Source organism: Melopsittacus undulatus, chromosome 9 (genome assembly GCF_012275295.1).
Source record: "Melopsittacus undulatus isolate bMelUnd1 chromosome 9, bMelUnd1.mat.Z, whole genome shotgun sequence".
NCBI classification, from domain to species: Eukaryota; Metazoa; Chordata; class Aves; order Psittaciformes; family Psittaculidae; genus Melopsittacus; species Melopsittacus undulatus.
In genome coordinates this window covers 23,862,949-23,878,127 of record NC_047535.1, presented here as the reverse complement: position 1 = coordinate 23,878,127, position 15,179 = coordinate 23,862,949, and the positions used below count along the sequence as shown (strand labels likewise).

The following is a 15,179-nucleotide window of genomic DNA, read 5'->3' as shown; positions in this document are numbered from 1 at the left end:
CCTCACTACTGTCTGTAGCACGTTGGATCCTGACCCATACCAGCTCCCTATTTCACCTTAGGCTTTTCATTAGCTCCCCTCTGGCTCTAGCTTTTGCAAATCACAGGCTAGGCTGAATGGGAGAGAGAAGGAATAGGAAAGTAAAACCTTTCTTGCAAGCATTTCTGAAATGCTGACCACAGATTTTCCTGTCCCTTTCATTTCTCTCTGAAAGGAGGAGTGGAAAGATGACGTATTTCATAAAAAACCCAAATGAAGAGTGTGAAGTTTGAACAAACCTGGAAAATTAAGAGCTGCTTCTTCAGCCCCCACTGACTGCAGCAGGAATTGAGGATGCTAGTGAAACCTGGGAAAAGCCCCTGACCACAAATACTAGATGAAAAGTCATAATATTTAAGCACTTTACATCATCAAAATTGAGTATGTAAAATCATGACTGCAAGTACTGAGGAGCAGTAGGTGAAGTAAAAATAATATAGCCTAGTGCTAAATTGTGACTAGCCAAAGAACAAGTCCATCAACAGCATACTAAAGGAATCTTACAAAGCTTTATTAAATAATACAGACACAACTTGATGACACATTATTATTTACATCCAAATTGTCATTTTAAGTAGTACTAGCGTGTAAGGCACAACTCCAGAACCAACCAGTAAGTTACACAAGACTCAACATAATAACATGTAAGAATGTTGAGTTTTGTAATACTGTGTGAAACCAAAATTGTATTCCATGAACAACGTCTGCACTCCACTCCTGACTACTCGTCTGCACAGTTCTGCACACAATGTATTTTGCACAAACTATTTTGTTATTTGAAGCAGGGCAATTGCCATCACTGTCATTATGGTCCTTAGGAGAGACACCCAGAATAGTCACAATTCAGACTGTGATCCTTGCTATATGTAAACAAAAGTCCTTAGCTGATAGCTGCAAAATCCTCTTTATGAATTAAGAATTACTGGGATTAATATTATAATCCTCAAAATAATAATCCTACTGCAATACTCCTTGTTTTCTTTTTTCCCCCTATTCTCAGGGAAGTACCTTAGGACCAAGAACTGGAACCAAGTCTTTCCAAATGAATTTTACACATAAGAAAAAAGCTCAAGTAAGCGTTCCTCACTGCCATCTTGTTTAGAAAGCAAACTACATATGAGCACACAGTGGTAACTGCCTGGGTAAGCAGAGTACTTTCTGGTGTACCCAGAATTGTGCATTTTGTACCTGTCTGTCAAGAAGAAAACTAAAAAGTCAACCAAAAGACCCCCACTTTAACACCTAAGCGATTAAATCCTACATTGCATTTTACAGACTTACAGATGAGTGCTTATTAATAGGCTATTACGGTACTGGGCAGCTGAAAGGAAGATTCTGGGTGCAGCTGTATCTGTACATGAATACACCTAAGAGGAGCAGACTGAACCAGCTGAAGAGGTCACTCATTCCAAGCATGAAACAAGCCACTTTCCAGTGCACCAGGTGACTAGTGGTAATAAAAGGCGGCTCAGTTTCTACAGAGGTACTTTTATGTGTGAAACAATTTATCTAAATGTATTCTATTTCTATCAGAACACAGTTAAGACAACTGCTTTCAATTAAAAATATTTACTACCAGAAGAAAGGTCCACTTCAAAGGCACATGCTTTCACATTCCAGTACAAAAAAAGTGCTTATAGTAACAAGACAGGAATACTGCAGTTGTACCCAAAGGAAGCCGCACTAAGAGTTTTGGTTTTCTTGTTTTTTGTTGTAAAAACAGCTCCAAATTATTCACAGTTGTTCCAGCATTCCTAATGTTAAACTAGCACATTATGGTGATTGAATCACATTGTAAGGCTAAATGTGAGAACACTTATCAGTGCAGTACATTCCTGAGACTTTGGAACTCAAAATAAAAAGTAGTTCTTTGAAATATACAATCCCTTCATAGTTTTGGCTCATATTTGACCTATTTTTCTATTTCTTTTTTAAAAAAAAAATCGAAAAGTTAACTTTTACAAAAACAAACAAACAAAAAAACCCCAACATTTTTTATCTCTATCACTTAGACATAACCTCCAGTTGCTTGTAGAGTGCAAGAAAGCTTAGCATAAACTCGGCTTCTGTCCAGCCAACCTTGCCATCTAAGTGTAAAACAGCAGGTAAAGGAAGTTCCAAAAAACTGAACACTAACCAAAAAACAAAAAGGCATAAAATTCAAAAAGCTCTAAATACATATTAAAAATTAAAAATAAAAAAGAAGCCAGTTCCATTCTAGAGATGAATTACAGCAAAACTGTGAAAGTTCTTACAGTCACAATTGTTAAAGGCACTCATGTTTGCATTTTTCTGCTTTTCCAGCCCTAGCGCACAAGGATGAGTCCTGCTGCCCCTAACGGGAACCATAGCCTGTGCTCCAGAGCGTGGGTGATGGGCTTGTTTTCCTGCTTGAGGACTGAGGACTGAAGGGAAGCACGGGTGATGCGGAGAAACCTAAAACACGGGGAAAAGGAGAACAAACCCAGTCAGACTCAGGAATGTCAGAAGTAAGAAGCAAATAACTGCTGTTATCATCTGCTGCAACACCTGGCAAGTGACTCTAATGATCTGTTCAAAGTGAAATAAACTCTTTACCTTATGGCCTGTTAAAAAGACATCTTCTATGTATCACAATTTTGTAGTGCTTCCTAGTAAGGATTGTAATTCAAGAATTAATTACATCTGAGGGGGGTACAACACATTTCACCTCAGCAAATAACCCTGAATTTGCCTTATTTTATCTGGAGTGTCAGGTACGTGTATTTATAAGCAGGACTGCAGCACACCACAACTTAAATGCAGCTGTAATAGTGTGGATTTTGTTTTAATGGCCACTGTCTATCACAGGCCTGCCAAGTGAAGGGGTGTTTTTTTGTGTATTTCTGAAAGAGTTTGATTCTGGAACTCTGCACATAGGTAAAATAGGGAATAAATATGATGACCAAAACCACAGCTAAAACATGACTGCAAGATCAGAAGTAGTGAAAGAACAAACTGTTCCCTGGGCAACACAACCAACTCTTCTATAGGCCTGTGTTCTTTGCCCCCTGCCCTTGCCCTTCCCAGTCTCTTACAGCAGCCCCAGTTCACAGTACCTTCCAGCTGACAGCACCAGCGATGCAGTGCGCACCACAGTTCAGTAGGAGCAGAACTGTGGATATCTCTCCTCTACCCATCCAGTGATTTGCAGGAATTCTTACACTTTTAACCCATTCCCTGTTTCCAGTGTGGCTGAAGCTGGCTGAGTGTTTCACAAGAATTAGCAGTGGGCTAAGGGGAAGCTGAGGCGTGGAGCAGAAGCAACAAATTACATAGGAACTGACACAGTGCTGCTTGTAATATAATTCACTACAGAGTCTCTCACAGTCATACTTCCCTGTGTTAAATCCCAACACAACAGCCAGAGTAATCAATTCATTCAGTTAGAACTGGGTAACAGCTGCTTACTATTATAGGTGTGTTGAGGAGTGGTCCTTGGGGTAAATGCTGGATGACTGTGCTCTTCTTTAGGTGAGAAAACTGCATGATAGACTGGAAGACATGGTAAAAAGCCCAAAATCAAACAAAAAACCAAACCAACAAAATAATTTTGCATGGCAATTATTGTTTTGTATCTTACAGCTAATGCACTGTAAGAAGTTATAGAAAAAACACCTGGCAAATTCTTACCTATAATCATAACAGCTGTCCCTGCTAATAGTGCAAAAAGCGTGAAGAACATTACTTGGTAAGAATCAAGAAAGTGCTGGAATAGACTGGCTCCATCTGCAGAATTGATTAAGAGGAGACAATACTGAGTTAAAAGAGTGTTTCTTCAATCTGCTTTAAGAGAGCTCAGAGCTCTTAACTCAAACTGAGATAGACAAAAAAAGGGTTTTATTTACAGCAAATAAGTGTAATCAAATCAGGTAATACAACTTCGATTCTAGTGACTATTTCCAATGCAGTCTTTGAAAAATTTGCTAATAACAGTTTAAGACATTGATATATAATGTCTTAAGTATGTTCTTCACTTTCCCAGCCACAGAGCGATGATTGGTTTTCAAATTAACAAGGCATGCGTGAGCATAAAGAGAAGCAGACCAAAAACAAAAAATGCTTTCAGACGCTTCAGCACTGGATACTGACACCAACTTGAACAGAGTATTTTGGGCTGAACCAAGAGGGAAATATGTTCAGCTTCAGTCATAACAAGAAATCGTATTCAAGTCCTCTGGTCTCAGTGAGCAGCCTATATGTCCATCAGAATGTTAGCTGCCAGCTCAGGTTTTCACATGCCAAATTTTGTAACCTCATGAACATTAGTGTAAGTTAAGGGTTTAGAGATAAACTTACGTCTCACTGGTGCACTGGTTCTGTCAGTCAAGTAAATCACTGTCACTGGGATGGTAATAGACTGGTCAGTCACAGGACTAGAGACAGTCAGAGTGGTTGACAATGATCCCTGGCTTGAAACTCTTGGGTCAGACAGACTAACAGTGTAGACTACGTAACTAGGCAGCCCGTAGGATTTCTCCTTCTCAAATGCCTTCACTCTTGGTGATCCACATTTCACCTGTCAAGGAAAAAAGCCCAGCTGAAGCAGACTGCTTGAGAAAGCCCAGCACACGCCCATCTTCCAGGCCACACATCAGAAATCCTTACTCCCCAGAAACAGAGCAGCTTGCTCTCAGGAGTCTTGGCTGGAACTTCACAGTGACACCTGCAGCACTAAATCCCTGTTTATTGTTATGGCTGTCCTGTTAACTTCCCTTTCTGTGGGCCCGGGCTAATACCCCACAGGCAGAAATCAAAGCATCCCTTACTGGGCTATGTGAGCCAGGGGCAGTCCAACAAGTATGTGGGCAAGAACCTAACCTCGATGTTGGGGATTAGGCAGACTTTCTGCTTCCCCACAGATCCCAAGTAGCACACAGGAAAGCCTGACATGTTTCTACTACCCCAAAACAAAAATGAAAACTGAAGAGGAACACATTCCAAGATGTGTATTTCCAAATCATCTCAGGAACAATCTTGACATGGTAAAGGTGGCACAGAGTGTCTTTGGCTAGAAAGCTGCATATAACAGACCAAAATGCTTGCAACTGTGATGTGGTATTTTCCAGCAATGCACTCACCTCCAGGGTATCAAGAATTTCAGTGGCACCAAATATTTTCACATCAGAGCTCGTGTAATGATTGCTTAAAAGCATTTCCGTTTGGTCAGCGTAAAACCCAGGATTGAATGGCACCTCAGTACTGATCTGCTCCCCAGAGAAGTGGCTGCTTTGGATCAAAGCTGTAACTCTGAGAGCAGTTGTACTCATGCTGAGATGCTTCAGCTGCTTGTCAGTGAGCCTGTGCATTGTGATGGAACAGGTGTAATGTCCTAGAGAAACAAAAGCACTTTTGACTGTTAATTGCTCATCTTTATGGATTTCTCTTCCATGCAGGGTGAGATTTCTCTAAAGACGTCTTTAGGATCTAAAAATCTTCAAAGAGCTAAAAAAGGTGGCAAAATTCAACAAACAGCAAGATCAGGAGCACACAGGCAAATGGGACAGTGTGTCTGCTAGGCCAGGCATCAACCCAAGCACTAAACCAACTGGGGTACTTTTTGTCCCAGACTAAACATCCTGATAAAAGCATGGAAATGGCAGTTTCCAGTCATGTTTTATTTTAATACACCACTGAGACTCAGTTCCACTCTGAATGGAACATTTATGCTAAGGTTGTTAGAAAAGCTTTACTGAAAACAAAATTTCACATCCTATTTCATACTCTCTTCTCCTGATGTTATTAAAATTTTAGTCAATTACTATCACCCGTTCTGTGGACACATGGGTTATTATTTAGAAAAGCTTCTTTAAAGGTTAGGTATTCACCATGTTTCTTGTCTCTTACAGAATCTGTCTATTATTAACGATAAAGAGAATAAAAGAAATCCCCAGTATGAAGATACAAAGCAGAAGTAACAAGCAGCTCACTAGGTCCAGCACAGAGGCAGCCACTATTATGCAAGGTAGAACAGTGTTTTACACGGGGTACAGGGGCTAATTCACCAGTTAGTTCATATCATTTCTATCTAGTCCATGGTGTTTTGGTTCTTTTTAAATCATGTTATAGTTATGAAATACTAACACATGGCTTAGATTTCCACAATTTTATTTACCTTTCCACAGTGCCTGGTCATTGCCCATCCTCTTAAGCCCCAGTTCAGGTTGCTTTGGGGATACACAGGAATTTTGCCTTTCATAAGACATTATAGCACTTGGGTTGTGGAGAACAGTTTAGAAGCATACAAAGAATTTCTATATAAATTCTTTGTATTACTTGAATACAAAGAGTTCAAAATTTATTACTCCTACCAGATTTTCACATTTACACAATTCCTCTCACTTAACTCACTGAGGTTAATAACTGCAGTAACTATAGTGGCCGGGCTTTTAAAAGACCATTATCAAACAGAAAGAATAGTTGACTGCAGGGCATAATTTGGTGAGAACTAAAGATCCTTGGTACAGAAACATTAAAACTCATGATTGCTTCTCTTATCCGTAGCCTTAACTTCCACTGCACTAATGGTAAAGGCACTGATGTATGGCAAGAACATATCTCAAAGAGCCACAAGGTGTTTACAGCTACAAAAATACTTAATTTTGGAGTATCTGCCACCTGAGTGCTCATTTGTACCAGCTCAAGGAGAAAGTGATTTATTTCCACAGTTTCACAAATACAGGGCCTGCTATCCCTTTCTAAATTGTTAGACACAAGGCAATCTAGCTTTTGTACAGTTCAGCATTCTGCAATACCCTCACTTTCCTCTCAAGGTGCCACCTCAAGGTCCTTTCCAACCCTAACCATCCCATGCTTCTGTGATTGGACTGTCTCTAAATATAGGAGCAGCAATGTGCAAAATCACGATCTAAATTTGCACTGTTTCCTCCTCCCCCAGGAAAATAATGTTTCTGAGTTTCTTCCTGGCTTACTATTACCAACCTGAGAAACACAACGGTTTCCAGCTTTGTCTGAAAACAAGTGAATGGTTTAGTCAGATAGAGCTGACCAAGGAGAGCACATGTTAACTCCTCACTGCAGCCTGAGGACCCGCACAGCAACATTCAGAGGCTTCAGGAAGAAATCTGCCAGGTCAAAGAAGTTTGGACTAAACCATACCAGAATTCCAAGTGTCTGCCTGGAGCATGGAATCTTGTCTCATCTTACCTGAAACTGCATCAAATCCAGGTTCTGCTAGAAAAATATCACGTGCTGGGAAGTCAAACACACTGTTGCTAAAACCTAGATGGCAGCTGATAATGGACTGTGGCTGTAATTCAGAAATGGCTTCGATCTGAGCAGGCGAGCACTCCCCTAAGGGGGGGAAATAATTTAATCTCTAATTAATTATTTAGAAAATAAAATTATAACTAATTAATTTTTAATTAATTAAAAGCAAAACCATGGCTTGAAATACCAGGTTATTCTGCCACCTTCTGAAATAGTTTCACAAGGTTATAATGATGTTAAAATAGCTGGAAATCACAGAGAGCTGCCCTGTTGCAGGTCTGGTCCCAAAGAAACAGCAATTTTATATGTTGTGGGATTTTTTTGACTGGAATAATTTATTTACAGGCAAGACTCAACTAGAGAGGATTTTCAGATCAGATGTGGCTGCTGAATAACTTACATAAACCTGAGAAACATGATTCATTTTCTAGTTTCTGGCAAGATAGGATTTTGGTAGGCTAATGATCTACATAAGGCACAATAAAATACTATATGGACAAGTGCAAAGTTAAGCTAAAAACTAAAAGGAATTCTAATTAAACAAAATACAGTTTATTAAATAGAGGACACGACATGCTGCTTAATCCTTACATTGATCCTAATTGCTGATAATTTCTGTAGAAGATTTAAGGATGGTCACTACTTTAACCATGCTAAGGAAGAAAAAGTAACTTCAAGAAGGCAAATGGAATTATCAGCAACTTACCAGCTGACTGCTTACTAACTGGTTTTGATATGACAAAAAAAAATAACTCTTCTATTATTTACCAATTTTATCAGTGTTGAAATCTTAACAGTGCCCCAGAACAGCCTCCCACTTCTGTAACGTGGCCCTAAGATTCTGCTAGAGATTCTGGAAGGGCACTAGAGGTTCACAGAGATCTTGCAACACGTTTCACAAACCCTTAAAACCAAACAACCCCTCCCTAGCACACCCCAAACCACCCATCAAAAATATAAAACCACATACAAATAATTGCACATTTATTTTTCTGTCATACCTCTTAAGTTTGTATTTCTTTCTCCAACTGAAACAATTACTTTGGAGGCTGCAACTCCCTGTAAGCTTGCTTTGATTCCACTTACATGCATTGCTGTTGTCCTCTGAGGTACGTTAATCAATACCTGAAAAAATTATGAAGTACACTGCTACCAAAAATTGGATTAACAAATAAAAATTAAGGCAAAATCATATCAGAATGGCTGTGAAAGGCACATGTCCCTGCATGGGGAACAGAAGAGAACCCTCCAAGAAGTCATCTTTCCCTACTTGCAGAACCTGCCTCTCCTGGCAGTTAAAGCTAGTAAAACCCTTGTATCCAGCCCCCAAAAGTTAAGGCACATAAAGCTCTAAGTCCAAATTTAATTTCAAAAGCATGTCTAGTGCTTATAGGAGCGGATAGCCTGAACTGTGTCAACAGCGTGACTGTGCCACAGGGAAACAAAATAACGTAACAGTAGTTCTGCTCAGTGACGCACAGTAACACTCCACAACACTTAGAAAGGTCTTGCTGGCATCTCATCCTGCAGTGAAACTTCATTCACAAAAACAGCCACGCTCACAATCTGCTTAGCATCTGAAACAACTTAGCCAAGCAAAGGAATCAAAGTGTACAACGTCAGAGCAGCACAGACTAAGAATAGAAACTATTACGCTAGACTTTCCTCCTTATCATCGACTGAAAAAAACCATGACGTGTTTGGATACATACCAAATGTTTTCCATTCGCCTCTCTAGTACTTTCCCTTTTCAAAAGGGGGTTTCTAAATATTGATAACTAACAAAAACCATAGAATGCATTTTTGGTTAGGGTCCCCTGAAGGAAACCAGCTGCAGCAGTGCTCACCTCTCTGTAGGTTTTCAAGGATCCAGGGATCTCGTAGTAGATGGTGACAACACCAGCCTCCCTCGCCATGGCTGCACCAGTCTTGGGGTCGACCTGAAGCACGCTGCTTAGTGAGGAGCTCCATGTGCCTGGTGGGCCTGGCAACACACACGCACACTGTTCAGCAAAGGTCACCTATAACTGCAGTGCTCATGAGCCCATGGGCATCTCCACCACACAGCAGCAGGGGTACACAGAAACTAGGCTCTAGAGTCTCCTGTGGTGGGAGGCTGGTAGCCCAGCACCAGACTGACTCACAGTTATGCTGACAAAGCCTGTTACTTTGCCTGAGTCAAACACAGCAAGTGAAATTAGACAGTACTGACTCTTCATGATTCCCATAAAAACAAGCCTTTCAAGCAAACTGTATAAAAATGTCTGGAGTCTGATACATGCAAGTTCAATACAAGTAACATACTACATGGTACAACTGAAGTTAGAGGAGTTGATCAAACCTATTTTTATCATTAGCAAGAACAGTGACATTTAATTCTGAAGAAACATCATACATTATGCATTTCATTTTCCTGAGAACGAGAACAAGTCACGCTGATGTCAGATTACAAACCTGCAAAACCACAGCAGTGCATTTACCTTCTTGGTTCAGCAGGGAGGTGCTCAAACAGAGGACGTCGCCTACCACCACATCCGTGAGGTCAGGAAAAATGGCATGTTGCACAGGAAGCGGGACATAGTCGGCAATTCCACTCTGTTCTGCATCCCAGACTTTCAGCAAGGTCAAGCCAACATTTACCGTACGGATTACAAAAGTATTGTTTGTGGCTCCTTTCCCAAACTGGACAAAGTCATCTCTAAAAATAAAAAGCAACGCTTTTACATTAAGGCAAGTTTGCTAATGTTATTATCTCTACAACAAATAGTGGGTGTTGAACTCTCCTTAGCTAGCTGACTTCTTGTTTCCAGCTATCTTAGAATCACAGAATAGTTGGGGTTGGAAGGGACCTTCAAAGCTCATCACTGTCCCCTGCAATAAGCAGGGACATCTTCACCTAGCTGAGGCTGGCCAGAACCACACCCAGCCTGCCCTTGGTTATCTTCATTAAAGTCTGATAAATTGAGGAAAATGTTAAAATATTTCAGGTGCTACTAAGGCAAATTTCAGTTCTCACTCATTCTAGGCACTTGGTCAAACCATACTGCAGTCAGGGATGTTGAACCTCTAATTATGTAGCATGTACCAAAATACCACCACTGCACTCACTTCAAATTAACTTGGGAAAGCAGGATCATTTACGATGCATCAGGGAGTGTAGCGATAGGACAAGGGGTGACAGGTTCAAACTAAAATGGGGGAGTTCAGGTTAGATATAAGGAACAAGTTGTTTGCTGCGAGGGTGGTGAGGCACTGGAATGGGTTGCCCAGGGAAGTTGTGAATGCTCCATCCCTGGCGGTGTTCAAGGCCAGGCTGGCCAGAGCCTTAGGTGACATAGTTTAGTGTGAGGTGTCCCTGCCCATGGCAGGGGGGTTGGAACTGGATAATCTTAAGGTCCTTTCCAGCTCAAACCATTCTATGATTCTATGGTCATGCTGAAGAAATACTGAGGCCAAAATTATGTGTGAGAACTACTTCCTAACGTGGAGAATTGCAGAGGTTTTAGCATGAGGCAATCTGTCTCTTTTCTCAGGGCATGGAGAAGTAAAGAAATTTGAAACCAATGTGCACCTCTCCAGCCATAGTTAACAAAGCTAAACCACATGTGACTGCCAGTTCTGGTATTCCCAAACATGCTGCCACACGGAGCATGGGGAAGTGCAGAGCCTGGCATCAGCAGCACTGCAGAGGGGTGCAGGTCTAACAGACCAGAGCTGGGTCACAGAGCAGCACCTGAAGTCAAAGAGCAGCAAGTCTCTCTTGCAGGCTCATAGCTAGCCGTGGGCTGAAGCAGCTCTGTTATGCCTATTGGAAGCTAGGGCAGCAATCAGGGACCTCCGCACGCTATAGAAATGTCTGCAGTTCATTTAGGTGGGAGAAAATCTTTCATTCAACCCCTTTTTAGTCCCCCACTTTTAATCATGATTGCTATGTTCTAACTGCAAGGTGCTCTGCAGAAAACAAGCTACATTCCATTGGTAGTGATGGAAGCAGTGATGAAATTAGTGATGGATTAGTAATGACCACAGAAGGCTGATCCAGAATCTTCACCATCTTACATGAGTGAAGCAGGCTAACAAAGCACAGGGAGGAGAGAGAATAGAAATGCCGATAAGATCAATTGTTTATATGGATGCCATCTGATGATTCAGAGTCACTTACACCAGATTGTCCCCCAGCACATCCCGTGGGGGATCATGCTTATCTGGGCAATTTCCCGCTTACCAGAGAACATCCAATGCTAACTGGAACTCTTCTTTCTGCTACAGTGTCTCTAAAGACCACAGAGATGAAACCCTTTCTTGGCTAATCCCAGTCCAAGCTATACCTTCACTTGATTATCTCTGGAACAATCCTTGTTCCTTGCTGTGGCTGGGCTATGAGTGTTTGGCCTTTTTTCATTCTCTGTAGTGAACACTCAGGACAGACACCTACCTGTTCGTTGCAAAGTTGAGGACAGAGTTATGTGCATGGAAAGTATCTCCAGAGTTGTCATGAAAATGGACTGTGAAGGTCAGTGTCACACCCATGGGGAGAGCCAGCAATGCCTCTTTGTTCTGTGTGTGCAGAATAGGACTCATGGAGATTCGTAGGTATGAGATGGGGCAGACCTGTAAAAACATCAGCACATTAATAACACTTCTTTTGATGCCTCTATAAAGTAATCTAAAAGGGCTCTTCTTACACAAATATCTAAAGCTTCTTCTATGAACCATTTGCTATATGCTGAGCCATGTGGCAGTTCTGAGGCATGAAGATTTTGTCATCAGCACATGTATGTCACAGAGTCACAGAAGAGCTGAGGCTGAAAGGGGGCTCTGGAGATGGCCTAGTCCAGCCCGTCCTGCTCAAGCTGGGTTACCTGCACACAGCATCATGTGCAGGCAGGTCCTAAGCATCTCCCAGGATGGAGCCTCCACACCCTCTCTCTGGGCAGTTGGTGCAGTGTTCAACATTCACCACAGTAAAAAAATGCTGTCCTGTGTTCAGACAGAACTCCATGTGTTTCAGGTTTCGTGTGTTCCCTCTCACCCTGTCACTGAGCACCACTGGGAAAGGTGTCCTTTCCACCCTCCCATCAGATATTAGTATTCTTCTCCAATAGCACTGCGAACTGAAGCAAGCAGTAATGATGTACAAACACACACTGCAGACTTCAGAGACCACATTACCATCCTATAAATAAGAACTGTTAAAGACCCCCCTGGATATGCAGGACCACAAGTGGCCCCTAGACTTCTCTCCCTGTAATTCTTGAACTAAAAAGTGTAATTCATTTCCCAGTTCCTAGAACAGGAGTAAACTGGAATGTGTGTGAGAGAAAGAAGATGAAATGGCCACTGTTTCCCCAATGCCCTTGCACCAGGTGAGAAAGCCCAGATGAAACATGCAGTTCCTAACAGCAAAGGTTTGCCCAGCAGAGGGAACATGAGCAATAGCTGCAAAGCTGTTCCCAAGGGATCCCTACCAAGCAACACCACAGACACTACAAACTGCTGCTTCTTGAACTGTTCCATGGTGACCCCAGGACTTCCAGAAGTGGGAAGAAACAACACCCATGGTCTTCCCTCAAGCTGTGCTGGGGTGGGTTTCTGACCCACCTGTCTGCTGCTGTGGCCAGGCCATCAGCCCCCAGTATAGGCAGATAGAGGTGAAGTGTGACAGACAAAAGCAGTCAGGCCTGGCAGCAACAAGGCCAGGTCGGATGGGGCTTGGAGCAAGCTGCTCTAGTGGAAGGTGTCCCTGCCTATGGCAGAGGGCTCAAACTGGATGAGCTTTAAGGTCCTTTCCAACACAAACCAGTCTGATTCATGAGTCTACGATCTGACAAACCCCAACGGGTCAGCAGGGTGCATCTGGTTGCCTCAGTGCCTCTCCTTAACCAAGACAGAAGTTAGGAACTGCTCCAGATCCTTTGGAAAAGCCTGCTAGGTTATCCAGATGTGCACACCCCATATTTCTGCAGTAACACTCCAGCAAAGGAAGTCCGTCTGAATACAAAGACTTCACAACCATTTTTTGGTTTTGTTTTTTGAACAACATATTACTACTATTCTCTATTAACTTATCTAGGTTAAACACCAAAATTACCCAACAAAACCAACTGTATCTGTACTTTCTGTTACAGCTGCTGGAAAATAAATAATGGAAGGATATAGAAAGCAAAATCCCTCAAATATATACAGAAAACTATTTTAAAAGCAGCCCTTAAGCTTATCTTGCAGGAAAATCCCTTTAAATCTCTTGTTTCTGACCTAAGAGGCTCAGCTAAAATGTAAAACTCTGCAATCTGAAAACATACATGGCAAAATTTAAAAAGGGAAGGACAAATTTGGCCTCAAGCAAATAGCATCTTTGGTGAATCTAGAATAAATAAATAAATAAATGAAGGGGCTATAGTATCGGTGTATCCAACTGTCTACTCCACAGGCTGACTGGATCAGTTAGAGTATCAGAGCACAGCAGCATCTGCACCAGCAGCTGAGCTTACAAGCCAACAAAAACCTCATTTTCCTGACAGATTGTCAAGCTTGCTTTATTTAACATGTCAGGAGCTGTCCCACACGGGGCAACAGCCGAATTTCATATTGATGAAACGAGTTAGTTACTGTTACAGCATCTCAGGGTTTAATGTCTTTTAATTTAAAACTCCCAAGTTGGGTACAGCTGGTGCAGACAAGTGCTTAGCTTGCTGCCACACTAAGCACACTGTCACTCCTCCATTCCACCCTCCACCTCAGCTTATGTAAGACAGTCTGGTTTTGAGCAAAGCTGAAGGTCTCAGTGTTAAGTGATGCTGCCACAGCACTTTGGTTCTTAATCGTGTACAGCTGTAAACAGATAAAACAAGAACTTAGGAAAGGAAGGATGGTGTGAAGGACAGCGCTCTGTCTTCAAATGACCCAAAAGATCAAAGCTCAGCCCCTGCTCTGTCACAAATTTTTCTACATGACCTTCATCAGAACCACTCAAACTCTCAGTTCTTCATCTGTAAATTGAAGGCAGCAGCAGTGTGTTACCTCCCAACACTACTTGAGGTTAGAAATATGATTTCCATAGAAGTGTAATAGTCCTAGCGAGTACAGGAAAACAAAGCAAGTGTACAAGATGCTGAACTAAGATAATTCCTACTACAAAGAGCTCACAAGCTTAATATCACAGTGCACTGACAGCACAGTTCTGCAATACCCTGTACATGGAAAAAATGCACAAGGGGGGAATTTCACTCCAGTACCACTATGTGCTGACAAAACGTCATCTGACCCAACCCCAAACTCATCAGATGTCTTTCACTCAATGGATTCAGCAGCGAAAGGGAGAAACAAGGTCATCTGGAGCAGAGCTGTAGAAATTCACTGCCACCACCTCGCAGCAGGAGTGGCATTACTGAAAATAAAGCACCACTTCTTTTTCAGTCTCTACCCAGGAGGGCAGACACACATACTGTCCTACAGGTGAATGTTATGGCAAAAAAATAAGCCACTTCACAGTGATTAAAACAGTTAAACTTAAAAGTGATTTAAAGTCACTACTCAATTTGATGTGTTTCTCCTTTAGCTGGGCCATAGGAAAGATGCTGACAGAGTAAAAAGGGATAAGAGGAGATGGATCAGTGAGTATCTCAAGGCTCATGTTGCCGGATGGAGACAGTTCTTGGCACAGGGACTTCTGAACAGAAACAAAGGACACCTGCTCCCTATACCTTACACACCCTACCAGTAAGATACATCTGACTTCAACGTAACAGTGCTCAATCATCACATAAAGTTTTGAGGAATATGTTTCATTAGCCTGAAAACTGATTTTGCTACAGCTTCATCCTTCCCTGAAGCATCCCCATTTCAGTGTGGCCCAGACACACAGGGCAGCCTTGGACATGCTCCTTGCCAGC

At 41.9% G+C, this 15,179-nt stretch overlaps 1 protein-coding gene across 1 annotated transcript in view; it reads right to left on the bottom strand.

Annotated features, from left to right (window-relative positions):
• Positions 1 to 530: 530 nt before the first annotated feature.
• The window catches only part of NUP210 (nucleoporin 210), a 67,828-nt gene continuing 53,179 nt past the window's right edge, over positions 531 to 15,179 (bottom strand). Inside the window, exons 31-40 of the mRNA XM_005149366.3 lie at positions 11,723 to 11,898; positions 9,768 to 9,985; positions 9,135 to 9,271; positions 8,289 to 8,412; positions 7,225 to 7,371; positions 5,139 to 5,389; positions 4,357 to 4,576; positions 3,691 to 3,786; positions 3,469 to 3,552; positions 531 to 2,475 (exon numbers count right to left, since the gene is read on the bottom strand). Of these exons, the coding sequence (XP_005149423.1) occupies positions 2,375 to 2,475; positions 3,469 to 3,552; positions 3,691 to 3,786; positions 4,357 to 4,576; positions 5,139 to 5,389; positions 7,225 to 7,371; positions 8,289 to 8,412; positions 9,135 to 9,271; positions 9,768 to 9,985; positions 11,723 to 11,898 (1,554 nt within the window). The 3' untranslated portion in view covers positions 531 to 2,374. The remainder of the gene's footprint in view (positions 2,476 to 3,468; positions 3,553 to 3,690; positions 3,787 to 4,356; positions 4,577 to 5,138; positions 5,390 to 7,224; positions 7,372 to 8,288; positions 8,413 to 9,134; positions 9,272 to 9,767; positions 9,986 to 11,722; positions 11,899 to 15,179) is intronic.